The sequence below is a fragment of the Centrocercus urophasianus genome, unplaced genomic scaffold, assembly GCF_019232065.1.
Source record: "Centrocercus urophasianus isolate 14NV4802_14NV808 unplaced genomic scaffold, USGS_Curo_1.0 seq_59, whole genome shotgun sequence".
In the NCBI taxonomy this organism is placed as follows: domain Eukaryota; kingdom Metazoa; phylum Chordata; class Aves; order Galliformes; family Phasianidae; genus Centrocercus; species Centrocercus urophasianus.
In genome coordinates this window covers 91,908-118,774 of record NW_024885188.1, presented here as the reverse complement: position 1 = coordinate 118,774, position 26,867 = coordinate 91,908, and the positions used below count along the sequence as shown (strand labels likewise).

At 41.8% G+C, this 26,867-nt stretch overlaps 1 protein-coding gene across 6 annotated transcripts; it reads right to left on the bottom strand.

Annotated features, from left to right (window-relative positions):
* Positions 1-989: 989 nt before the first annotated feature.
* On the bottom strand, positions 990-26,288 carry HNRNPM (heterogeneous nuclear ribonucleoprotein M). Of its 6 annotated transcripts, none has more exons than XM_042836301.1 (17): positions 26,181-26,288; positions 22,951-23,120; positions 14,867-14,919; positions 14,034-14,041; positions 13,855-13,948; positions 13,273-13,362; positions 11,467-11,661; positions 10,365-10,518; positions 9,409-9,458; positions 8,962-9,022; positions 6,590-6,691; positions 5,961-6,005; positions 5,496-5,570; positions 4,922-5,020; positions 2,642-3,423; positions 2,325-2,376; positions 990-1,422 (listed from the first exon to the last, which is right to left on the bottom strand). In XM_042836301.1, exons 1-17 carry the CDS (start codon positions 26,255-26,257, stop codon positions 1,259-1,261), a joined length of 2,271 nt encoding a protein of 756 aa, XP_042692235.1. In that variant the 5' UTR covers positions 26,258-26,288; the 3' UTR covers positions 990-1,258. The 6 variants fall into 6 exon arrangements, with proteins under 6 accessions (XP_042692235.1, XP_042692236.1, XP_042692238.1 ...); XM_042836302.1 differs by having other exon boundaries at positions 13,273-13,359; XM_042836304.1 differs by lacking the exon at positions 6,590-6,691.
* Positions 26,289-26,867: the final 579 nt, after the last annotated feature.

Below are 26,867 nucleotides of genomic sequence, written 5' to 3'. Positions count from 1 at the left end.
GTGTCCGCTCCGCTGCGCGGGACGCGAGGGGTTCGGCGGGGAACAGCAGCGTGAGCAGTGCAACGAATGGAACCAGTGCAACCCGCCGCGGACGGACTGCAGGACGTGCTGGAAAGGGCGGGAACTCCTTATGAGTGAGAAAGCAGATGGAAAATAGCTCAGGAGTCGTGGCGTTGTCCTGAAGGCGTTCCTGGAGCGCGTCACCTCGAAACCTCGGGGGAAAGCGCCCAGCAGGGCCGGAGCGACGCCCCCTCGGTCACAGGCGGGTCTCTCGATGAAGGACTTCTTTCCACTTCCTGCCGCTCTGCTTCTTGCATTGCAATTCAGGAGTAGCACAAAGCAGAGCAGGGCGCTTCCAGCACAAGACGAGTTTGATAGGCTTTAGTTTAACAGCAGCCATACGATTACACTCCAACTTGCTTTCTAATCTTTTCTGATAGGATTACAGCTTAAGTAATATCTTAGGGCAACACAAAAAGTAGCGGTCCTCACTATTTACTTTCTCAGTATCTTTGCCTCTGAGCCAATAAAGTACAGAACGCAGCCCACAGTAACCTGTAACTATCCTGCTACCGTCCCACCTCCTGCCTCCGACTGCAGTGCATGCAGCCCCTGCTGAAGCCCACATTAGGAAAAAATAAGCACATGGTTTCTAAATCCACTTTCAGTTCAGGCCTCATAATGGCACTTACACAACTGAAGGTGCAGGATGCTTTATTTTGTAAAATCAGCAATGCCACTGAAGAAAAATCTGCCCCAGTGCTCCTGCAAAGAGCAGTCGTCCAGGTCTGAAGGGGGAATCCCAAGGCTCCCTTGTGCCAACGCCATTAAGTACTAACGTGGATCTGCAAGTCTGTCACAAACTGACAACCAAAAAGAACATTCTTGCTTGACACTTCGCAGGAGAAAACAAACTCTAGGTTTACTGAGCTCAGTTTACAGATAGCTTTGCAAGCATAGGATATGCTGCCAGTAATGGATGCAACGACTGAAATCTTTAACTTGCATTTATTATCAAAGTCATACTGTTTACATCTGTAATGTCAACAAGATGCCACAACTACAAAAAAAGATTGTGCACATTGCAGTTTCAATGCAAAAAACAGTAAAATGGAAATCCATTTGTTAAAAAAGTAATTAAAATTACTCCAGAAAGCAACTGAATCATTTTAACACCTTTACATCCATTCAAATTAAAATGGTTAACAAGAAAAATACAAATTCAAAAATCTGGTATCAGTGTTAAAAAAGCAACTACTTAAGCATTTCTATCAATTCGCACATCTATCTCCCTCCCACGGAGCTGAATCCCATTCATCATGCGGCAGGCTCTCTCAGCTACTTCTGGGGACTCGAATCTAACCACACCACATCCTTTCGATTTCCCATTCTCCATCTTGATATCAGCATACAGCACGTGACCTTCAAAAGAAAAGGAAGGTTCTCATTTAACCTAGAACGTACCACTTAACTATCAATTTACAGTGCTCTGCTCGAACCTCAGGAAGCCCACCTTCACAAGCCACCACCGCTTTGAGACTTAAAGCGACAGGACGGTCATTTTTTTTAAAGGAGTGTTCTCAGTTTGGAAGCACGAATTAATTCAAACTTGTTCTGTCAATTCTCCCTGAAGCACAACGCATCAGAAGTAGATGAACAGAGCAAAGCTAATGAGCCCTGCCCAACTTGCAAATACCTTAATTCGTATCGCAACTGATGAGGGCTGGCACTTGGCAAGCAGTAAATATTAGGGAACAAGGTGAGGGGGACAGTAGCTACTGCCAAGAGAAATTCCCAGAAGCAGAACAGCCCACATCCAACAACATTCAGCAATCCTTTTGGCTACTTGATTTGTTTCTCTTTTACTGCTACTATTATTAATTTCTGAACATCTTTTTAAGGACAGTTTCCCCAAACAAACTATGTTCACTCAAACATAAAACATCTGTACCAATACTTTCCATTAGTCACTGGCTTTTTGCTATAGAAATGAACCTCATAATTCATCCTGGATTTCCACACCCATTTCTTTCTCTAACCACACAGAGGCTATCCACATGGTAAGCCATGAGGTAGAGAGGAGCCTAAATTGAGTAGCAAGCTGAGAGAGAGCGGGCACTGACTGGATTATCAACTGGCCAGTAACAACATTTCTTCTGAACACTGTAGGACTCTCCTGGGCAAAACACCTGTCAACCCTGAGATTTAGTACTGCCAGGTCTGAGTGAAATTTTAGTTAAGGTATTGGTGCCTATGACAGAAGAGTAGTTCCTGTCTCACACAGCTATCAGTAGAGATCACCAGCGATATAATTTGTAACTTACCACATTCATTAAATTTATCTTTCAGCATTTTCCATGTAAAATCAAAGGGCAGCTGTGAAAAAGAGAAGAACAATTACTGAAGATCTGTTAAATGACCTGTGAGTACTGCAAGCTCTTCAAAAGCTTTCCATCCCAGGGCAGCCACACTTCAACGTGTTTATTTACAGATGCAGAAAGCTGTTCTCCTGCTAAGGAAATAGCTCCCACTCACAACGGTCTCCCTCATTCCACCTCTGGCAGCATCCAATATTAAATACTGTAACGGAAGTCAACAGAACACAGATGAGATCAACACAGATAGGAAGAAGGCTACTCACATTTCTCACAAATATCTGACAAGCTTTTCTGGCCACCCCAGCTGCAGGTCCTCCAGTTCCTCCAAGGGAGCCTGCAAAATTGCCTGCAAAGTTTCCACGTTCCATTTCCATTGTTCTTTCAAAATTGCTTCCCATTGCAAGTCCCATGCGATCTATGCCTGCTCCCATGCCCTGCCCCATAGCAGGACCCATTCTTTCCATATTAGTGGCTCCAATGCGCTCCAAGCCCATTCTCTCCATGCTAGCAGCACCCATACGATCTATTCCTATTCTTTCCATAGGAGTGGCACCTATGCGATCCAAACCAGCAGGCATTCTCTCTATGACCTGACCCATTCCAGTTCCCATTCCAGCAGGGACCATACGCTCCATCCCTATACCCATTCTATCCATGCCAGAGCCCATTCGTTCCACGCCTGATCCCATTCTATCCATAGTGGTACCGACACGATCAATGGCAGCACCCATTCTCTCAATACCAAAGCCTATTCCAGAACCCATTCTTTCTATGCCAGAACCCATTCTCTCAATAGCTGGTCCCATCCTCTCAATGTTAGGAGCAATGTGATCTATGCCCAGAGGGGCCATTCGGTCAATTCCAGAACCGATTCGATCCACATTGGAACTCATGCGATCCAAAACAAGACCCATCCTGTCTATTTCTGACCCTACTCTCTCCATCCCGTGACCCATCCCAGAAGGTATTCTTTCTATTCCCGAGCCCATACGATCAATGCCAGGAGCCATCCTCTCAATCCCAGGAATGCTGGCATTTCCACCACCTGGAACAAAACAAACAAGTTATCAGTAGTCATACTCGGACCAGCAAACTGAATCAGAAAATGACTTCACGATGTGCACCTTGCTGTAGAATATGAAGTAGTTATTTCAGGCAGGAAGAATAACTGTCACTGATGATTCAGGTTACTGTGACTGCAACACGTTTTAGGAGATCACTAATCCTGTCAGACTGTGCTACAGCTGGGCAGAGAGCACTTTATCCCTAACGAATACTCTAATTTACACACACTATGTACAGTGAAAACCATCACACACAGGAGGAAAGTTTTAAGGCATATGCATACTTGGGAGATCAGCTGGCAAAAGTCAGTATTTAAATTTTAGCTGGCAGCTGTCCTGTACAATACACTGGGGGGGAGAAAAAAAAGCAAACTCCACACAAGAATCCTGAAGTATGGCTTCATAAAGCACGCTCAGCCTTTTAGTGTGGAAAGTATGAAAAGGCTGTCTTATGCCATAAAACAGAAGCAAGAATACATTATCTAGATCTGCTACATAAAATTCCTTGGTTGAGTTGTCCTGACTATCCTACGGAGTCTTCTAGTTCCAGCAGTACAAGTTTGGTCTCCTCTCCCTGAGGAGGAGTTCCTATTGTACAAACCACCTTATCCACTGAGTTTAACTTCAGCACTTCAGGAACAAAACTCAAACAAACAAACAAAGCAAAGAAACAAGAAAACCTTGAGTTTGATTCGAGGAGAAAAAGCCTTGAAGAAGCTATCTACTTAAATGCTCTAAGTATATTTAGTGAAGAGAAACAAGACTCTGGCTTCTGCATTTTTTTTCAGTAGTACCTTAAATAAGAAAGAATGGGTTTGACTTGTGTGACATTTATTTTTTCTTTAAGAAATATATATTGAAGTTTCTTGGGAAGACAGCAGCAATCATACAGTATTTGTTTCAGCTGAAAGACTGAAGTGTTCTTCATTTAGCTTTAGAGACTGAAAAAGCACTAACCCCACGCTGTTAGAGACAAGTCCTGGTTATTCAAGTGCTATCATTCAGTCATTAAGCTTTTTTAATCACTTCGATAAAAAGATCTCCTTTACATTAAAGATCTAATTTCATAGAGATGTCTCAGTTCTATCAGCAATTCTACACTACGTTTCACTGTGCAATTTCTAAATTTCTGCTAAAAAAACAAAGGTTACACCACATTTTTCTTATCTACTGGGTAGACTGCAGGCTGCATTATAAGCTTAGGTCTCACATCAGTCAGAACTCTGCCACACACAAGGCAATTTAACACAAAAAGTCACTAAGTAGCATGTAAGACCATCAAACGTTCTCTGTCCCATTTGAAATCCCATTACAGAACTCACAGATTACTACTGTCACATATATGTCTGATAAAAAATGAAGTATTAGAGCAGCTACCTACAAAATATAGTGCTTTTTCTATAACAAAAAAAGACCATTTTCATGCACAGTTCACGTATTTCCAGGAGAAAGCACACGTACTTAGCTTTGCATACTGACCTATTCCTCTCTCCAAGGTCTCTCCAAAACTACGAGACATCCCCATTTCATTTCTTCCAAATTCTCTCTCAAATCCTCCACCCATGGCACGATCCATCTCTGTAAAGATCAAGTTTGATTATTTTCTTCGGGGCACCCGAATAACTTCTGACTGAACATTTTAATGCAGGCATAATTTTTAAAGGTTAACAGCTAGGCAAACCTCTACTGCGTCCTCCTCATTATTTTGTCTTGCCTTTCCGAGACAAAAACACAACTGACAGAAACAACACAAATCCTCTTAAATGCAGACGAGGCTGACGCTTTGCTCTAGAAGAGACTTTCTGGTTAATACAGACAGAACACAGTTCATCTTGTTCAAGAAAACCTCAGCAGTCGTTTTTTGTAGTTTAGAGGCAACAAGGGCCTTGCAGACACTGCATCTTAAGTGTAAATCTTAAGTTCTTCCAATAAAAGCTGGGAAGAGGAAAATAACCAGCCTCCATTGCTACAGTTTCAGAAAACAGAAGGACTTCTCTCAAACTCAGGAGCGTGGTCAGTGATAACGGTGAGTAATAGATAACCCAGTGCCTACCACTCATTCTGCCCATGTTCATTCCAGCTGGAAAGCGACCAATGTTTTCCATGCCACCAAAAGGACCTTCCATTCCTAAAAGAAAGTATTTTCCAGGGATTCTTTAGCAATGCATTTCAACTTAACACCACATCTCCCCAAAATGAGCTTTTCACAGATCATTTTCACAGGCATCACGACAACTCTGTATGACAGATCCACAAAACTCAGTCGGAATTTGGTCACACTTTATTTCCTAAGCCAATGTCAGGCTTAAGAACATCCAAACCAAGCTCATGTTTTCTCTGAGGTTTTATCCCTTCTTTATACGCCTACAGAAGTTGCTTTTAATACCCAAAAATGAACAAGCCTGTACTAAATGGGTGACTATTTCACAGAGAAAACAAATGCCTGATATTTATTTGGCTAAGTTCACATGGCTTTCCAAAAACTCAAGCTATATATATTTCAAAAAACACAGCTTACCTCCCATTTTATTCATTCCAAAGCCCATGCCTTCCATTCCCATTCCTCAAAATAAAAGAGAAAGCTTTATATAGCAGATGTAATTTTACAAAGCTTCAGCCATCAGACTGGCTGCAGAAATACAGATCAAACATTGCATCCACTCTTTCAGCTGATCATTACATGTGATAGCTCTGAGTAGATCGAAACATTCCTTCTCAACAAATAAAAGCAGTAAGTGGAAAAAAAAACCCCATAGGCATCTGAAAGCTGAATGTGTGCTACTTTTTAGGTGGCTCTTTAAAACTTTTTCTGTTTAAACATACCCTAAACAAAGATTTGCAAGCCCACTAACGAGTATTAAGAGTAACAGATGGTTTTTAAAAGTTTAATGTATATTTGCAGTGTCTGCTGCTCATGCTCAAGAGTCAGAAAATGAGAGCTGTGCCTCGAATGATTAAAAAATAAAAATGGAACTATCTGTTAAGTTCAGGTTTCCATTATCAAGCTCATTACTTAGCTCAATAAAATTTCACTTGGCTTTAACACTCCTAATACACTTCAACTCTTTTTGTGGGCAAAACAAAGCTATCTACCCTCTACACAGCTTAAAGCTCTCATGAAACAAAGCATAGGAGTAATCTTCTTACCTCCAGGTCCCATGTTGCCCATTCCCATGCCTTTGTTTAAATGATTTGCATCAATAGGTTGACCTCCAGGTCCTAATCCCATGCCAATACCACCAAGACCATCTGAAGAAAATATTCAGATATCAAAAAAGCCTTGTTTCCATAATTTGACAAAACAGCAAGTTTTACTCTTAAGTAATTTACTTCCATTCTCAAAAAAAAAAAATCTTGCTGTGTTCCCACTTTGGGGTACATAGTTAATGCATGAAAGTGTAAATCCAGAGCAGATGTGTCTCAAAGCAGACTGAAATCTAACCTCAATTATTCTTTCTCATCATCCAGTTTTATCTCACTGCTGAGAAAAGTTGTTTTTCTGTTGACTGGTTTTAAGCTGACTCCTGAAAAATAACTGGCTAGAACACTGCTTATTTTGTGCAACTCCTCAATCTGAGAATAGAGTGGGCAATTTAGTAGAAGCAACTTCTATCCTTTTCACAATAACACCTTTGATTAACAAATGGCTTATTTCTGTCTTTGCCAAGGTTCTGCCCTTGCAGGTAAGAATTTAAATGACCACAAGGTTCCACCTATCATTATGACAGCCACCTATACAATTCAGAGCACACAGCCAGCCTCTTCCCTACAGAAATGAAGAACATCATTCCCAGACACAGTATTTAAATTTTCCTGTACCCAAGTGAATTATGGATTCCCCAGCCCCAAAATAAAGTAAAATTATAAAAACCAAACCATCTCATTTTCCTCATCGTTAATCAGGAAGAAAAAGTTCTTTTAATGCATTTGACCCAAGTAACAGCTCAATGGTATTCTCTGCCTATGAGAATACAACTTCCTTGTTTAGATCTCAACATAATGTTCTTAGGAAGTGTTAAATTTTGCTTTCAAGCACCATGAGATAGCATTCTTCCCCCCTCCCATAACCTCCCCTTCCAAGAAATATGTTTCCATAATTAGTTCTTCCACTTAACACAAAGGTAATCAAACTAGAAACCAACGACTTTCTCTTGATTAGGTACATTGTTACAGAAAGTCAAGGCAGCCAAAAAAAAAAAAAAAAAAAAAAAAAAAAAAAAAAGAAAGAAAAGAGAGAAACAATCAAAGCAACTTGGATGATAGCGCTACTGAACAAAGCTCTGGCGAATACGCAGATAACTGAACTAAGGGATGGATCAATGAATGCTAAAGTGTGCCAGGGAGCAGCACACAACAGAATTTGTTTCCAGGAATAAGAAAACTTCACATGGCTGAATTAACAGAACTACTTTATGGTTTTACAGTCAGCCAAACTTGACATTTGTCACTGTATTTAAGCAAATTAAGTTTCAGCTGTAAAATAGTGGGTTTTTCCTCACCTCCACTCTTCTCCCTTTCAAACCAGTCTCCTTCTGTTCAGTGTTTCATTATATTATCACTGTTCTATTCTGTTCAATGTTTCATTATATTATCACAGAATAGTTGAGGTTGCAAGGGACCTCTGCAGATTCTCCATCCCAAAGGCCTCAGACGATCTAGAGCCAGCTGCCCTGAACCACTTATCATTATCTTAAAGGATGGAGACTCCCCAAGCTCTCAGGGTAACTTGTTGTTTCAGTACTCAGCCACCCTCAGAGAAACATTTCCTTATGTTTAGATGCTTTGTCCCATCACTGGGCACCACTGAAAAGAGCCTGGCTTTATCTTCTTTGCACCCTCCCTTCAGGATTGATAAAGTGGTATAAAATTCCACTGAGAAACCCGAAAAGACCTGGGAGATTATCAGGTCCTCAGCTCAGCCCTTTAAACTGAAGGAAAAAATGCAAGATATCTAGAACATCCGAGCACACAAAAAGGTGCACACATGTCTATTAGCTGATTACGTTTTTTGTAGGGCTTTTGAATTGCACTCAAGACACCTGGAAACACTGAGTACATTAATGGAATACTGTTTGTAGGATAAACTTTAAGCTACTAAGAACTGAAGGAAGTACCCAAAAAGAGACAAGGCTGATGAACTCGTTTACTGTTTTATCCTTTGATATTACTAAAATCATTTGAATTCCAGTTTTCAGAAGTCTGAACCATTTTCACTAGGGCTGGGTTTAAACAGCTGGGTAGTAGGAGAAGTTATAGTTATCTATTATTTAAATTCTATTTATTAATCTCTTCCTGCCCGCATATAGCAGGCCACAGAAGCAGTACCTCTCAAGCCTAAGATTCAAACACCTGCACACTCAGTAATATGCATAACCCAGGAATATAAAGGAAATCTCTCTAAATGCAATCCTGAAGGCAAAGTGCTTTCAAATTCAGTCTCATCTTGCATGTGTTTAAGTTGCTGTGAAGCAAATTAAAAAGCATAACAGAACATATTCAGTCACGGAGGAGAAACTTACGAGGAAGTTGTTGGGGTCGTTCTGGAGGAAAGAAGTCTCCTTTGGGAAAGGCTCGTTCATCCTAAAAATAATTCAATACATTAAGCTGGTACATGACCCTGGCCTGCCTTCTTGCTAGAATTATTTCTTGCCCCCGTCTAATTACAGAAACTTAAAGCAATCCTTATTGTATTTACCATCATATTCTAGAAAAATAATTAGATATACCCTTCCCCAGTTGTATGACTTGGTATCACAAGGCATTAGGCCAAGTCTTTCCAACAGAATAAGCATTTCTTCCAGTACTTCAACTCAAAAGCTACAATTGAGATGCAAAGCACAGGGCTGTGTTTGCCATAACATGCTGTTTACTTCTGTCACACCAATCTGGAAGTCACACATCACCCAAAAAAAAAGTCACAAGCACTGTGTCAGTTCAAAAAGCAGTAGGAATTTGAACATACTTACCATTTTTACGTGCATTGGTCTGTCAAACAGCAGCTGCCCATTAAACATTGCTTTTATTTCATTAAGGATTATCTTGCAAGCATTAAAACCACAAAGAAAAAAATTGAAATGCTATCTGATGCAGAGTTCAAAAGAAACCGCAGAACAAAAGAACTCCATGCTCCCAGCTTAGTTTTTACTCAGACTATTATTAGTTATTATTCAGACTACGAAAAATCCTTCTGCTTTTTCCAAAACTAAAAACCTTCCAAAGCTTACTAATGAAATTAAAATACGAGTTAAAAAGCAGTCCTGTGATTAAGAATAAATTAAGACAACCCTTAAGACGTGTCTCAAAACCAGTGCTAGAACATTACACTGGAAGCTTCAGTTATTTCAAACAGGACAAAACATGCAGACCTTCCCATGACTTTCAAATCAGCAACTACACGAATGTCACAGGATTCACTAATGTTAATATTTTAAGCTTCAGCTTACCCTGACAAGGCTTAACTTTTTATACTTTGTGTGTGTTTGTGTGCGTGGACTGCTTGCAGCAAATCACAGCTTGGACAGAGTAAGGATATGGATGACAACAGAACAAACCAGGTCAAGCCTGTCACATTGCAGGTGGATCTGTTACATTCCTCCCTTACCTCCATTGCAGTAATATAAGACAAACCCTTTCTGATAAATTGCACTTTATTACCAGTTGTGACCTAGAGACAAGAATTTACTAACAGGGCTACAAATTCATACATCCACCATTGTTAATGATTCTGAGCAAGTCAGAAAAGTTCTTTCAAGACGTATTTTTCTTTTTTTTTTTTCCCCCCAGTTTTCCTTACCTTTTCCACCCACTGTAATGGCTTCACTTACTGCAATAAAGATTCTTAACTACAGTAGCATAGTTTACATTTTATCCTGCTTTGCAGCAAACCTACTTAGTATTTACCATTGCTACTATTTAAGGATACATATAGCCTGAACAGCCTCTATGGCTTGTTCAAAAGTGACAGTGCCAATTCCACGACTTTTGCCATCTTTATCTTCTAAAATGTCTGCTCGAACCACAGCACCAGCCATGCTGAAGACTTCTTTCAGTTTCTTCCAACCAACCTTGTAATCCAACTGGAAGACAAGTGATATTAAAAGCATGAGAAAGCTTTCCAACAAAAGAATACCTTCAGTGTTCTCACTTTCATTTCTCAGTATCTGCAGTAAGAATAAGCAGTGTTCAGATAGATGGGATGAAATGTAAATAACAGGATGCCAGAGAATGCTCCAGAACCTCATGCATTACTCAACATCCTAGTATGTAGGAAACAGCAACCTTACTTTACTCAGAGAATCACTGAATAATCAGGTTTGGATAGGGACTTCCAGAAGTCGCTACTCTTAACTCACTGCTGAAAACAGCTCTAATTAGTTCGGGTCGTTCGGGGCCACGTTCAGCTCAGCTGTGAGCACTATGAAGCGCACACGGCTGACAATCTCTCCAGACAAGCCCTCCAGTATTTCATCAATTTCAAGGTAAAAAAATCCCAGTATGTAAATAGATGCACCCATCTTCCAACTCACATACCCTACAAAGAGCTTGGTTCTGTTTTCTGTGTCCCTTGATCAGAGACCTGGAGACAGCAATCAGGTATTCCTTGAGCTTTCTTCCTTTAAAGCTGAACAAACCCAGATCCTTCAGACTTTCCACGAGTTCACATTCTCTAGCCTCCATCTAGCTCAATGTCTCTCCACTGCCTCTCCATCAAATAAGCTGCATTTTCCTCTGCTGATCGTGGTTAGTTTTAGTATTTGAAAACACTGCATACTCTAAAGAATCAGGGAAGTACAATGAGGAAAAAATTTTTTTTTTACACTACATCCATGACAGCTTTCCCAGCTCTCATTTTTCATTCACAGGAAGCACTAAAAGCTCACTGTCCACTCAGCAGGTGTTCCAAGTAAGATCAGTCACAAGAGTTACTACTCATTTATACTGGGACAGAGAAACTCTACAACTTTTCCTTTAATTTACCAGATTGAACCCAGGTTTTCTCTTCACAGAGCATACAAAACACTTACATTTGCAACAAAGACAGTGCTTCCAAGTCTCCCTGCCTGTAAAGCATGAATGATCTCATTGGGTATGTTGGGATTGTTGAGTATACTAGGTGGGATATTGATCATTCCAGGGCCACCAGGGCCTGGGCCAATACCCATTCCACCAGCTGCCATGACCTTCTGCATTGCTCTCCTGGCGTGCTCGCCATCAGGATCCTGCAAGACACAGAAACAACAAATTAAGTTTGCCACGATTCCAATAAATGCACAGGGTCTTAGTAGCATGGCCACAAGTCAAAAGAAGAGACTTTTTATATGGGTCTATGAGGTCCCTGTAGATCTACGGGGAATCACATTGCTATATTTTTATTATCATCTTACTTTTTAAAACCAAAGTATGAGGCCCCTTCAAGTTAGCAAGTTACTCACACATTTCCCTTCATTTTGAAGGTACCTTTTATTATTTAACACCCACAACAAACCTCAGCCACATTTGTCCTGAAGACAAAATGACAATTCAAAGGTTTTAGAAGAGAAACTGCTATTAACCTTTGACATTTTGAAAACAATACAACAACTCATTAATTTTGCAATTACACTCCACAAGACAAGACACACTGTGTAAAATCTCACAAAGATTCCTTTGGGCAGCTCCTATACCTCAACGCCCCAAGTTTCCAAACTGAAAGAATAGTTGGGGTGTATCATTATATTACTGTGAGATCTCACATTTTAGGATATTCTTAAAAGCACAGGACAAAGACTTTTAGCAAGGAAATAAAATTATTGTAACTTCACACTGAAAGTGAGAACCTCCACAACATGTGGCAAACTGATGTTGCTTAAATCAGAAATGTCAAATCGTGTTCAGTGAGCAAGTGAAAAAAAATCAAAATTCATTCCATTAGTCAGAAACAGAGGTGTTAAGAATAAAAGTTATTTAAATCAAAAAAATATCTTTATCTGAATTTTAAGAAGAAACAACAGCACATTTGTGAAATTGAGGAATGGAGGAATTACACCTTTCTTGATTAATCCAGCAACATCTACTTCAATCAGTCATTCACTTGAAGGCTTTCATGCTTTCCAGCAATGAAACAGCCCAACACAGATGTATGTGCTGGACAGTTGGCAAAACTTATGCTAACATTTGTCTACAATAATTTAACTCCTTTCACACAGTCAGAACCCCTGGCTTGGAGAAGTGGTGCTGAACCCCTTACAACTGAAGCATGCTTCTTCACCCATTTCAGCTATCACGTCTGCTCTGTTGGTGCCATTTAAGCAGAAATATTCGAGTACGGCAATCGCTTTATGAAGACTCGGTCAAATCACAACTACTTCTTTCCAAGGTCTGATGCCAACTGGGCAATGTGACTTTCAGTTCTAAATGTAACAGTGTATAACAGGAAAACTGATCGCACACAGCCCCACTTCAATACCTTTTTCTCCCAAGAGCCTCTCTGAAAAGTCAGTGCTTGGTAAGTTTCAGGTAGAACCACTTTTCTAATGATCCATTTCTACTCTCACTTCCCTGAAAGGGCAGCAAGAGGTCACCAGCAGCAGATGATGGCTTGCAGCAAGACTCAAATCACTGCTCCTCAGAATGCATAAAGTCATTTAAACAAGCTAGATTCTGAGAAGTGCTGCCACTCCCACACCGCATTCTTTTCCTCAAGTGCTTCTAAGAACACACATTGCTAAGAGTGGACTTTCTGCACACATTTCCCATCTTACACTCATTCAGGTGTTTTTTTCCCCAACCATTCGGGGCAGTACAGGCACAGCAGAACATGAAGCCTGCTTAGCCAAGAACAACTTGCTTACCCTACGGCCAAGAGTCACTGTTAACACTGAAGAAGTCTCTCTTGATTTTTGTTTAATTGGGCCTTTGATGTAGCTACAGGTTCTAAGCTGCTGGAACAGAAGTTTAAACTTGTCAATAAATAAGGATTAATTCATGGTACAGTTGAGCGTGTCACAGGGGTTGACGACAGCAAAGCCACTAGAATGGAAACAAATCTTCAGAGTATTTCAGAAACCAGCTTATTTTACGGAACTGTTTGCAGAACACATTTATCATGATGCAGAATTCAACGGAAAGCAGTCAAGAACAAACAACACTCATGCAAGTTGCTTTTTCAAGTCATATACCTGCATTACAGCTTGCTTTGCCCAAGTTCTGCCTTACTATCAGAAGCAACCATTTTTAAAATCAAGTTTAGTCTAGGCAATCACATTCAAACTGTTCACCAACACATGCTAGGGGTAAAGAAAATTCAGTATCTATTTCAAGGTCACGCTTTTGGTCAAAAATCATCAGCTGCAAATGAGTAAGCCATACTGCTGGACTGCAGAGCAACCCTCTGCCTTTTTCCACGGCGCTGAAAGAACAGATGTGAGTCTTACTTCTTTCACTTTCAACGGTCTTCCACCAAGACTATGCTTGTTCAAAACCTCTGCAGCCTTTTTCATGCTTTCTTCCATCTTGAATTCAACAACACTGTGAAGATACAAGACTTCTAAGAACACCGCTTGTATCTTAAGAGTTACCTCATTTCTTGCTAAAAATTCATAAGTGAACTTACGCGCATCCCTGATGATATCATTTCACAGACGAACAACAAGGAGAGGAGGGAAGAAAAAACAAAGTAAGTAAAAGCACAAAACACAAACAACATTTTTAAAACATCAATTCACATTAGTTAACTCTAATAGAAAGAAAATGAATGTAATGTTACCCAATTCATTACTTGAATTCCTTGAATTGAATTAAGATATAATTGCTTATGCATTAAAAGGGTTAAGCTGTAGTTTCTGAAGTTGTAACAAGCAGAACTAAGTCCATGTTCTCCAAGAAAAATACCACACGCTCCACATCAACTGTTCTCTGCCATACAGCAAAATCCTGGCCATATTCTCTCACCCTAAATCCATATCCTTCAGGACAGTTAAATGAGCTCCTACTATTTCTTCCTGCAAGATATCTTCACTGGACTGAAGGACTAAAGTCAATTTCTAAACTTAAATGCATATTGCCTTCATAGGTACTTATGTTTACTCTCACAGGAAGAATATTTTACAGAACCTGCTTCTACACACTGCCCTTACAAATTCAGCAAACCACTACAGTGACATTTTCCAAAACACAAGTATTACTTTAATATTCCATACCACTAATGCATACTGCTAGGGTCCATGGGCAATGCAAACAGCCAACACCAACTGAACACAGTGGAAGACCACCCTAACACTGTTCCCATCCCACCACCTCCCCATCCCCACAGCTTTTAAGCAATCCTGTGCTATAGCCATAAGCATACACACTCTCTGCCTCCCTGACCTCCTTTCATTCCACGCCTCTATACAATTACATTTGTCATGTAGAAAATCCACAGAAGAAATTCTCACAAACACTTACCCTTGACTTTCCTTCAGCGTCCATTAAGAGCTCCACGTATGTTACCTCACCAACTACAAATCAGATTCCAGACGACACATATACCAAGGGAGAAAAGCCAAGAAAACAATGGGAATTTAGAACAATCAACCGTGTATGGAGCCTCTGCCTTAAAAGAAAGCCCAGAAACACTCCATGTTCTCTAAACCACAAAACTGGACAATTACAGGTATGCAGTAAAATCTTAAGATTAAGTATGTTCTTGCTTTTCCTCCACTTGAAAAGCTGGCTATTTCCACAATATCTATTTACTCGACCTTCAGTGCTCACTGATGACACTTCAGGCAATCCAAATCCATGAGGAAGTCTGCAGAACGATTTTCCTTCTCTTTGCATGGCGTCAGTCTCATCTCCCCAGCCCAGAACTCAAACAATCATTCACTTTCTCAGGACTTTTCTCCAGTAAAAATCCAAAGAAGGGATCAGACTGACCCAACAGACCAGAAGATCATTCGCTGCCTACTTCATTCCAGCAACGTAGCCTGTTGTTAAGCCACTGTAAAATTTCAGTCCATGTTTTAGGCTTGATAATAAGTAATTAGCTGTCTGCATATTTGCATCCAAGACAAAACAGCTTAAAGCAAGATGCAAAACAAACCAGAAAACTGTATCTGCACCATTCCTCACAAGATTAGGATTGCTTTTTGTTATGTTGGTCCTTTTCCTTTTGACGCTTTTGTTTTGTTTCTGCGACCACAGAACTATATGATGTACCTCCAGGACACAACTACTGCCATGGCTGCTGCCCTTGAAGTGAGTGGCATACAAAGGTTTTCAGAATCACTCTTTAATAAAAGACTTTTTTCTTTGCACATTCTACTTTTTAAATACAAGAGGACTCCAAGTTGCATTAATCTGAAAGGTGGAAAGAAAACAGTACCACAACCAGATGTGAATACTGATAGCATACTCCAAGCAAGGGAATCTCACATTCAAGAGTTTCCTTCGCAGAGGGAGAGCGCTCAGCCCCAGCACCTACAGGAGCAGTCCCTCATCAGACACAGACCACCACTGGAATGGACTGTTCCACTTTTTTTTTTCCTAGAAGCTGGAAGAAAAGGAATGCTTGATAAAATTGCATTTTTCTTCTTCCATTTCCAATTTAAAAACAAATTAATCCACATCAACATTCCATCCAAAGAGCAGTTAGTTTGACAGACTAAAGCAGTCAATCAAGCATATTTTCATGAGGTTCAAGCCTGGTAGAGGCAAACAAACCCCTTCAAAATGGACAGGGCAGATTAGAGTGCTCACTAATTATCCACAGTATTATTCATTACTTCAGTGACAGCTCTTGAAATAAAGTGTAACAAAAACCATCTCCTCCCTATAATCTGAACAGCACAGGGTCACACCGTACCCATGGGATTGCTTCCACAGCAACTGAGTGAAGGGACTGCACTGTCACAGTCCTGCTGGCACCATCCCTGCTGGGACACGGGCGCCACGTACCCAGCCCAAACATTCAGCATTACCAAGACATTCTGAAGCCATTCATCTCAACAGCAGCAGCCAATGGAACTTTCATCAAGAACGTGATTCAACAACTTATGCAGTAAGACAACAAATGCCCAGATTGCCTACAAGAGAAAAGCACTCCATTTCACAGAGCACAGCAATGGCAAGTTACAAGCCTGTGACTCTGAGTTCTCAACAACACTGCTGAGCCCCTGGACCCAGGGTTCTCTGCTCTGCTATCAAAGCCAGCTCCAGCTCCTCATGCACATTAGCGCTTCCGGAAAGAAGTCTGCCCACCTTGAACATAACATACTAAATATAATTTAACATGCTTTTTTTTTTTTTTTTTTTTTTTTTTTAATTAAGTAAAGGAACGCCACCTCTGAACAAGTTTTCCTGAAGTCTGATACAGCAGCAGTTGTGCATTACCTGGAAAATTTTGCCAATCTGCTCAGTACTTCACATTCAAGCCCTACAGATGCCTGCACTAAAACTGAAACACACATCTTGAAGGACCTTTGAATTTTCCTGAATAGCCAAAAACCACAAACAAAACACGACGTGTGTGGAGTGGTAAATGACACGGATACTGAGCCACTACACTATTTAAGAAAACAATTCCAGATTGCAGAACTGAAGGGGGGAAAAAAAAAAAAAAAAAACCAACACAGCTCTCTTCAGTTTTTCCACCTGAGCAACATGCTAACTTAACAGTTCTTCCAGGCTTCTTATTTGAGGCTGGCAAAGGAAACCTGTGCCAGGTCATGTTTTACTTGGCTTCTTTGTAGATTCCAAACCACAGGAACATCAGAACATCAGGAAGTGAGGATATATCAGTGATAGAAGGCAAGGATAGCCTGTAACTTTGCTATTTCTCTGTGGCTTGTCTTTGCAACAGCAGACAGCTCTGTCTGAAAAATCCTGAGGGCAAAAGGAACACAGTGTGAGGGAAGATATCCTGCATCCACGAGCAAAGAAATTCCATTCAAACACAAAAGAAGATCACTTACAGTACTTAAAAGGAGCCTACAATAAAGATGAGGAGACTTTTTATCAGTGTGTGTAGTGATAGGAGAAGGAGTAACAGCTTTAAACCAGAGGAGGAAAGATTTAGATGAGATGTCAGGAAACAGGAAGGAATTCTTTACTGAGCGGTGAGGCCTGCTGTGTTGCCGTGCCCAGAAGCTGGGGCTGGATGGGGCCCCGGCAGCCTGAGCTGGTAGGTGTCCGTGGCACAAGAGGTTGAAAGAGGTGGTCGTGAAGATTCCTTCCAACTCCATCTATTCCATGATTCTGTGAGTGCCAGATCAGCCTCCGCGGGGAGAGAAAGTTACAGAAAATACCAGCTGTTAATGGAAATATAATTAAGGAATACGTACTGCACAGTGTCATTACAGACTTCCTTCTTAAAGCTCTGATCTGAGAGAGTTCAGGAACTCAGCACTTCTAATACAGATGATGCAGCAGAAATGGAAACGAGTAGAAAAACTAACTAAAGCAATCTCTACTCTTATTTATGACCAAGTTCTACTTCATACAGTTATCATTTCTCCTTTGGGGAGAGAATGTGAAATCTGGGCAGTTTTATCTGCACTGAAAATTTAGACTTTAAAGCAAGGTAGTCTGAGAGCATTCACATATCTGAGAAACAACCAGGAGAAAAAGCTCAGCTGCAGACATCAGATTTGAGGAATATGAAGTTGGGCAATCTGATTCTCTCTGAAAGGCCCAGAGATGCAAGTATCAGCAAGTAGAGAAGCACAGAAAAGGAGGAAGTGGTAAATGCTTTATGTAACAGTAGTTGCTTTGACTCAGTGTCAAAAGTAAATAATAAATAAAGGAGCTTCTCAAGACAACATCAAATTAAACAGTTCCATTATCTCCACTACAGTCAAAACAAACGATTCAAAAGAAGGCTGTGCTATCAAAAGCCAGATACCTTTAATAATAGACAATTTGTAATTTGCTAATTACCCTGTCATTTATGGTGCTTAAAAGCTCATGACTGGCAACTGCTAGAAAGTTTCATGGTGGGCAGGGAAGAGACAACATTTGACAGATATAATGTACAAAGATTTAGTTAAAAAGTGAGAAGAAAAGTATTTTTAGCAAAGGGGAAATGGATAATTCTTAGCATAGGGGAGTGGAAGTCTCCCTTTTGCATGAGGGACCAGAAGAAAAAAGCCTGAGCAGTTTTGGTTCTACTCCACAACCCTGAAAAGATGGTTAGAGCAATGAAACAGAGCAACTCGATGGCTGCAATTTATTTGATGGCCTGATCTTAGTGGTCATTCCCAACCTTAATGTGGAAGAAACAGTCAGACCCACCCTCACATTTCAAAGTCTTAATTGAATTACCTACACTGAAAGCTTTAATGCTAATGAAATTTAAGATATTTGCTTAAAATATTGTCAGCGTTAGAGTGGAACTGAAACCTCCCTCTGTGCATCTCACTGGGAAGCTGATTGTGCCACCTCCTGAACAAGGTGGCAGACAGCTCAAGAGCATCAAGCACAACTTCTGTTCTTAGTAAAATAGCACAATTTCCATTAAACTGAACTATCTAGGCAGAGATGCCAAATTTAGTTTGTTTTTGTTTTTTAAATACAACAGAACAACATAAGTTTGCACTTTTAAGTGCTATGACAAGGTACCAAATTCCACTGATAATGGTTTTTCAATAAATTTAATTGAAGCAGTGCTCTTAGAAATCAGGCTTAAACAGTGCTCACAGCTCTGCTTTGACTCATATTTGGTGTATAGCTGGATTTAAAAGATTCTAAAGCTTACAAATACAACCTACAGACCGTACAAAGTCCTGAATGGCAAACATTATGCAAAAGGAAACAAAGAGAAGTTAAAGGCTTGCAATCACCTCAGCTCTCAGCTGCTAGTTTGTTTCTCTAAGAACACTCAGGTGCCTTGCTGTGAGCATAGCAAAGCCATTAGTACTGGCAAAGCCCTCTCCATGCAGTCACCATGCATGTGAATTCATGACAAAAAAGACTTCAGACAGCATTCTCACACGTCTGAAAAGTACCACCAAGTCTTGAATTGCGAAAGTTCTTCCCAACACTGACAAAAAACACACAAAACTCCAGCTCTACTTGCCTTTTAATCACTGCAACTTACTGCAGTACATCTTCTGCTTTGATCAAAAAGTGAATTAAGCTGAAACATCTGCAATTAACAGAAGTACAACTGTTTTGGTTGGGAGACAGTCGATTTTTCCTTCATAGCATCTAGTATGATGCTGTGTTTCAGCTTCAGGTGAAAAACAATGTTGGTAACACATCAGCGTTTCAGTCGTTGCTGAGGAGCACCGCACACAGCCCTGAGTTCTGACCTCCCAGTGGAACACTGATGACAGCATGATTCTCATGCAAGATATTTTACCGGCATTCATTGAAATTCTACTTCCTCATGCAGAAAGAAGAGCACTGAAGCATTGTCTGCAGTTGCAGATTCAATATCAAAAATAAACTGACTAGCACAGAGGTTGTTGTGGAACCTGATGTTGAAGAATGATAGAAGCAGTTCAGGAAGGAAGGAGGTTGAGAGGCCTGCAGAAGAACCATTTTTAAGTAAGTTGAGATAGGAGAAGAAATCCTTTTGTGACAAGATGCTGTTGAGAACTTGTCAGCACACCAACAGAAAGCAAGGGGAGGGAAATGACAGATAAATTAACACATCCTTTTCTCTTCACCCATCAAAAACTTCAGTCTGAGAGCACACTGAATCTTCTCTGGCTCTGAAGCCCATGTAGCCCTCCAGGATTATCTGCCTTGAAGGCATGAACAGCTGCTGCTCTCAAACTGATGAAAATGCTGTGCAGTACCTGGGGTCAACTACAGTAACAAGAGGGCTTCAGCTGCATCTTTAAGAGGCCACAAAGATTCTAACAACTTCAGGAGATGATGCAAGAGAAAAGACTGCACGTGTAGTTTAGCAGTTGCTTTTCTTCATATAAAGTTTAATCTGCAAAAAGCATTGTTTTCTCTCCTCAAATCTATTCTTACACCTAGGTTCTGACAGCAGGACAGACACATGCCTGCAGGACACTACACATCTGGCTTTGTAAGTGGTTACAACCATTCTAACACAAGCAGTCCCTAGGGCTTCCCGAGATCCCTACCTGTGGTGTGAGCACAACCTTGAGTGCTTTGCCACAGCAGAATGTAACTAGCTTTATAGTTAACATTCCTCCTGTACCATCTGCCATCCTGCTGCTCTCGACAAGAAAAGGTTTGAAATACAAAATTCTGTACTAAAGGTATCCATAAATGTCCCAAATTCAATTACTTGCTGTAACCATGCAGTACTGCACAATGTATACCAGCTGTCATGAAGTATTACCATTTTGTTCCCCTAGACAGAGACATTTGAGGAGGGACAGAGTAAGACCCATATGAAGTATTTGATCACATTTACTTTCAGACTCCACTTACACTCTGAAGAACTGCCCCCTCATTCTTCTGAAGCCATCTACCAATTGCCAGCAACCAGTGCTGATAGAACACTGCATCTGTCAGCCAGTACAAGGGAGTTGCAAACAAGAACACTCGTTAGTTTTGTTAACAACTTTGTAATACTGCATACCTGTAATTGAGTTTCACCAACGAATACACTCAAGTGACTGAACTAAGGCGTTACTCTTGAGAGAAATGTCACCTTTAGAAGATTTCAGATGTGCGCATCTGAAAGAACCAGATCATGGAAATATCAGACCTCCAAAGCTCATATCCTAACCCATACTTACTGACACAAAACAGCTGATGGAGGTGAACTCCTCCCTTCAGTCCCCTGCTACACCATTGCTGCTAACAGCTTCCATCTTTAGACTGCCAAGCGATGCAGCAGTCACGAATGCCCTACGTTTCCCTTTGTGTACAAATCCATTTCACATGCTCTCAAAGCCTTGAACTTTTGGCCTGTAATTCTTACACTCACAAACCAAGAATTCTAACATTTAGATTTTTCCTCAACTACATTCCTGGTTTTGGAACTACTATGCCTTATGTCAAGAAGCACCGATTCAGCGAGTTCAAGCACAGCACAAAAACACCAATTTGGAAGAAGTCGGGAACTAATTAGAATGAATCACAACTACACAGCAAATCTAAACTGTAATGTTTTAAGAAGCAGTCCCAAAAACCAAGAACAATGCTTCTCAATATTTAGCATATCAACCCTGCAGACAGAATGAAGAGGTTTCAACGTTCCCCTAGGAGTATCTGCTGGAATGAGCAGCTGAACAGCAAGGCAGGAAACAATCTCACATCGGACTTTTCCATCCACGTGAACTGGAGAGAAACCACAAAACACTTGGAACGGAATTCAACATAGCACTTAAAGTTAGACATCTACACATACAGATACTCCTATTAACCAACGTATCTCGTGTAGCAAAGTGAAAGCATAGTTTAAAGCAAGAGACCATGCATAATGGGGGCCTGTTAAAGCAGTCTTTTAAGACTGTAATCTTCACATTTCACGAAACCATTGGTTGCACCTCAAGTGTCAACATCTCACGTCCTCTAACTATGACAGCTGTCAGGGCTTATAGTCCTTAAGTTCATTGCACAGACTCAGCAGCTCCATTTTGCCTCCAAAAACAGACACTGGAAAACACTTTTGGAAGTGTTTTTCCCGATTCTTTAGGCCACAACTCATGAACCGTCATCCCTTACCCAGTTCAAACAACAGTAAACATTGCTCTCTAACTTGCTAGGCTTATACTATGTATTTTAGAAGTGACCCACAAGAGGAATGGTTGCATTCATAACTCCTAGAATGGTTTGAGATATTTTATTGATGGGGAAGCCAAGTATTTTCTGGCCAACCCACTGCACTTCCAAAGCAACTTCAAAATCTGCAGGCCGGGCATCGACTTAAAGAAATAACACCAAGTGAGCCAAAAATATGCATTTAGACTCATCACCACCTGAGTGCAATCAACTCAGTTTCTTCATCGTCTTGAAGAGATGAAGATGATGAGGCCTGCACACTAAGAAGGTTCCCGTTCACAGGTGTAAGTTGAAGAGAACCAGGGATGGGGAAAACAATAAACTTGATTTCCAAAGCCCTATCCATGTTGAGGTGCACGCCAAAGCATAAACCTCATTTTTCTCCTTTGCAGGTCACCCTTAAATACATTTTTACTGACGTCAACTGGCAATGCAGATCTCTCTCTAAGCCCAAATCGCTAGAGTTTGGAGACACACATGTAGGAACACACTTGCTAGATCAGCATTACATAACTAAAGTATTACCAAGAGACAAAATTCTTCAGGAAGTTTTACTGCATGTCAAGACTAAAACCTGATAAAACCTTTTTTTTTTTTTTTCCCCACCAATAAGACAAATGCTCTTCGTAATCTCTGATGAAACGCTATATAAATACGCCAGATGCCTATGGAAGATCTCCCCATCTGGAAGGCTGCCAGAGAACACTGTGCAGCACAAAAAAAAAGCCTTTCCCAAAACTCATGTCACAAGTTCACCCAGAACTTCAACTGTTAAGTTTACAAAGTTAGCAGCATGTCAGACGACAGACAGCACTTGATCAAACTTAGTTGCACTTTACCTTTCTCTTTGACCAGATCTTTCAGAGACTGCCACTTCACATCAAATGGAATATTTGTAATGAAAGCTCTGTATCTCTTGGCAGGATTAGCGTATGGCTCAAAGCGGTTTCCTCCTCTTTTCACACTCTTCTCTTTCCTTTTCTCGTTCTGACTCGGTCGTTCACCTTCGCTGCAAACAATGAAAGGAGACCATTAAGCACACGGACATTCTGCCCCTGTCACACCGCTCCACAGAACAACCACCAAGACTTTCAAGATTTCATCTACTTGTGTCACCCACAGCACGGTCACAAGAGCAGAGATTGGCGCTCACACAGTCAGTGCTGCACGCTGCATTCTAACCAGGACATCCCAGCAGTAGACAACTTCTATCACCACCACACGCTGCCTTCTCCCACAGTTATTTATGCAGCATAACTAAAGCTGCTGACGACTTCAGATGATGAATCTCTCCAATGCCAAGCAGGCAGAACTGCACATCCTTGTGATGCTCCAGATCAGATATCCACTACTTTTTCCTTAACCTATAATTTCTCAACATTCTTTAGACAAATAATGCGTTCATCCACCATATTTATATTCTTACACTGTAAGAATTTCAGCCAAGGGATGCTGCATCGAAGCTCTCCTTCAGTGACAACACTTCTTACTCTCCCCCAAATACAGTTTTTGGACAATGCAAATCCAAAGCTGCCAAGCCTTTCAACAAACACCTGGAACAGTCTCCATAACTATCTCTGAACACTAGCTCTAACAGGCCAAAAGTGAGCATGAAGAAACTATTTCTAAACCAACCTAGCTGCCCATCAGGTCTTAACAGGACTTAAGTGCCACTAATCACGGAATGGTTTGGGCTGGAAGAGACCTCAGAGATCACCTCGTTCCAACTCCCTCCCACCAGACCAGGTTGCTCAGAGCCCCATCCAGGCTGGCCCTGAATGCTCCCAAGAGGAGAACAGCACTACTGAAAAACAGCACTCAGTATGTAAAATGTAAGTGTCCGAAAATAAAATAATGAAATACTTCAGCCTCAGCCTGACACAATTTTTTAAATGAGTCAATTAACTTCCCTGCTCACTGCATGCTGTTCAGAAGATGCAAAAACACAGCTTTAGAAGCAATCCAAGAGAACACAAGTCTTAGAACATCACCTTTTTAATTTGTGTATACAATGAGCTTTTACAGAGCCTATGCAGTCCAAGCCATGTCAGAAACTTGTACTTATGTAAGAAATTTGATTTCTGATGTGAACATACTTCAGCATTAACACTTTTCACTCCTCTAGAACCATTTCAAATCACCAAGCAGACACAACAGCCTGCAGGGTGGGACGTATGCAGTTGTCTATGAAGTGTTCTATTGGAACAAGTTCCTCATTTCCACTGTGTGACAACCTGTACTTCTCCAGTCACAAGCACACGTTAAAATCAAACACACAGAAGTGTTGTACTTAACAGGCACGGACATAACAGCAACAGGACTTGTCCTTAAGTATGGCTGTTGTGCTCCACTTGCACAGCAAAGGAGACATAGGTTCTGCACGACAAGTAATATGCTGGAAGGAAGGTTTATAACGAAACACTTTCATTAGTTATCTACAGTATTTAATCGGAAAATGAAGTTTTAGACTTTCCCACTTGATGAAAAATGATGAAATGATGAAAAACTCCAGAACAGGTCAGGAGAATCCTCAGAACTCCTTAACTTCTGTTTGACTGAAGAAATAACACAGAGTTGAGCACACCTGCTAGAAGTTACACCCAATGCACAGCTGTTCCTCAACCTTGGAACTGTGAGACACGGGTAGAACTGCTGTGAAACCTGCTTCAAGCTCACAGTGTCATGCAAAAACATTTTCCAGCTTTGCATTTAAAGCTCTCAGACTATATTATAAACATATCAAGCTGTCACTTATCTCTATAAATAATTCAGGCAAGCAGCACTACCTGCCATTAAAGGCAAATATAAAGCTAGGAATTATTCCTGCAAACATTCAATGTAACAAAATCCAGCCACGTGAAAAGAAACTGTTTCAGCTACAAAGTTTTTCATTTGCAGGACTTCAGATAAACCACCGCAGCTATCCCCAACACCTAAAAAGCAATTACTGTAAAAGCATGACAGCAAGGTGCAGGGCCACAGAGGTCACTGCAGTTGCCAAACACAAACACAACTAATTATTCAGGACTTCCTGACAGCAGGAAGAAGCTAATTCCCCACATCACCTAAAAATACATCATGTCTGTGTGCGTCATTAAGAGGCGACTGAAGTGAAACTTCCACAGCAGCTTCACCCATCCCAACAGGGAACTACTCTGAATAACTGTGATCTGTTTACAAAGATAACAGAAGGTATACAGAAAAATAACACCCCCAGGGCACAGGCAAGATCCACAGAAAGTAACACATTTAAACAGCTTTCAGAATACACTTTATTTACTTTGATTTCCCTTGCATTACAGCACCAAGTACCTCAGAACTACCAAAGTGTTACCAAAGAGAAACGACCGTAACTGCACCGCCCAGGGCTGCAGGCTGTAAAATGACCCCAGACAGGAGCACCCTGAGGGATCGAATGCCCAGCGCTCAGGGATAAGGAGCTGAAGGGCTTCCCGCAGCCCCAGCTGACTGCCTTACTGCAGCTGCGGGCTGTTGTGGTTTCAAGATACCTCTCACACTGCGGATCCACACAGCACAGCGTGGCACCTAACAGCACTCAGCAGCTGGAAACGTGAGCTGTGCAGAACCTCAGGAAATCCACTTACAGCTGACCTCCCTGCCAGGATCGCTCACAAAACATCAGCAGTTTTCTAATCTACGTAGCATTTAAGGCCTGGGGACAAAAACTAACAGGGGAAGAAAAAAAAAAAAAAAAAAAAAAAAAAAGAAAGAAATAAAAGCCACAACAGCCTGCAGTCCGTATTCCTCAAATTCACAATCAGGAAAACAAAGCTCCGCTCCCTGTGAAACCTCTCGGCGTTCTGTCAGCGTCCCCACACGAAAGCGCTGCGCAGCTGCAGCTTTTCCTGCCTATCACCACCACGCTCACAGACCTCTCACCGTAACCGCTGGATTCTTATCGTTTTTCCCTTTCCGACACCTTCCCTACATCTAATCACCTCCCCCCGCCCATGGCACCGCTACAAGCAGCTCCAGGCCCGAGGCGCGGGAAGGCCGCGTGGGGCGCGTTGGGCCCAGCCGGGCCGGCGGCCCTCAGCAGCACCCTTACCTCTTGGCGGGCGCGTCCCCGGCGCCGCCCGCCCCGTTGGGAGGTGGCGGGGCTGCCGCCGCCTGCGGTTCCTCCATTTTACCCCCGGCGCTTTCGGTGGCCGCCGCTACAGCCGCAGCTGCCGCCATTTTCCCAACGCTGCGCCTTTGTGTGAGGAGAGCCCGCCCCGCCGCCGGGCGCGAGGAACGCCGGGAGGTGGGGAAGGGGGGAGGAGCACGCGAGGGCGCTCTGCGTCAGCTGCGTCATCTTTTACGTCACTTTCCTGCGCCGTTCTCCTGCTCGCGGCGGTGCCACGCTTCTCGCGAGAGGTCCGTTGCACGGCGGGGGTGCGGCGTAGTCCTAGCGGGGCACGACGTAGAGCAGCATAGCGCAGCGTGGCATAGCACGGCACAGCATAACAGCATGGTACAGCGCAGCAGTGCACAGCGTGGCACGGCACAGCATAGCATTGCACAGCATAGCATGGTATGGCATAGCATGGCACAGTATAGCACAGCACGGTATGGCATAGCACGGCACAGCATAGCACATCATGGCACAGCCTGGCCTGGTACATCATAGCATAGAGTGGTACAGCATAGCACAGCACAGTATGGCATAGCATGGCGCAGCACAGCACGGCCTGGTATGGCATAGCACATGGCACGGCATAGCATGGTACAGCATAGCACAGCATAGCATGGTATA